At 33.4% G+C, this 867-nt stretch overlaps 1 protein-coding gene across 1 annotated transcript; it reads left to right on the top strand.

The window, feature by feature from the left end:
- On the top strand, positions 1–409 carry DI09_417p10 (uncharacterized protein; the record flags this gene model as incomplete). Its single annotated transcript, XM_013382194.1, has 1 exon — positions 1–409. A coding segment is annotated over one exon (409 nt), but the record flags the coding sequence as incomplete, so codon positions are not given.
- Positions 410–867: the final 458 nt, after the last annotated feature.

Genomic DNA, 867 nt, shown 5'->3' with positions numbered 1-867 from the left:
TTTCTCAAAAGATAATAAGCAGCTTGATAGGATATTAAGAGATCTTTTATCAAAATATCTGACCAATCCTATGACACCAAGCGATGATTTATCACAAACCGAGTGCTTTTATCGCGGATTGGCGTCTTTTTTATTTAAAAAATTTCACTTTTCTCGCAGATTGCAGTCTGCTGTATTAGAAGAAAAGGATTTTTGTAAAAGATTAAAGGATTCTTTATCAAAATTTGTGGTAAAAAAATTCATGAATTTTTTATCGGAAAACAAGGCATTTTATGAAAAATTAATATTTCTTTTAGCGCGTGACGATAGCTTTCTTAAAGGGTTGAAATATGTTTTCTCAGACAATCAGGACCTTTATCCAATATTAAATTTTTTTTATCAAATGATGAGCTCTTTTATCCAATATTAACACGTGTTCTATCAAATAGCCAAGTCTTTTCTAAAAAATTAAAAGCTGTTTTCTCAACAGATGATTTCTTTGATGGGAAATTAATCTCTCTTTTATCAGAATATTTTTCCCTGTTTGGGACATTAGATGGTTATTTATTAGCAAATCAGGATTTTTCTTACGGATTTGCGTCTTTTTTATTAGAAGATCCTGAATTTTCTGACCGATTTAGGAATGTTTTATTAGAAGACCTGGTCTTTTGTCAAACAATTAAAGGACATTTAATGAAAGCACTATGGAAATATTATTTTCCATAAACGATTAATAAACGATTTCTTTGATCATCTGCGTTCAAAAATGCCGCAATAACGGCTTCCCACAGCTTGCCAGTCTCCTTTGGCACCCATATAAACCCTATCGATGCGAGGGAATGTCGCGCATGCGCAGCCTCCCCGTGTGGTTGCAGCAGGACTTGCCCT

The sequence above is a fragment of the Mitosporidium daphniae genome, assembly GCF_000760515.2.
Source record: "Mitosporidium daphniae strain UGP3 chromosome Unknown contig-415, whole genome shotgun sequence".
In the NCBI taxonomy this organism is placed as follows: Eukaryota; Fungi; Microsporidia; genus Mitosporidium; species Mitosporidium daphniae.
This window is presented reverse-complemented; position numbering and strand designations above follow the sequence as displayed.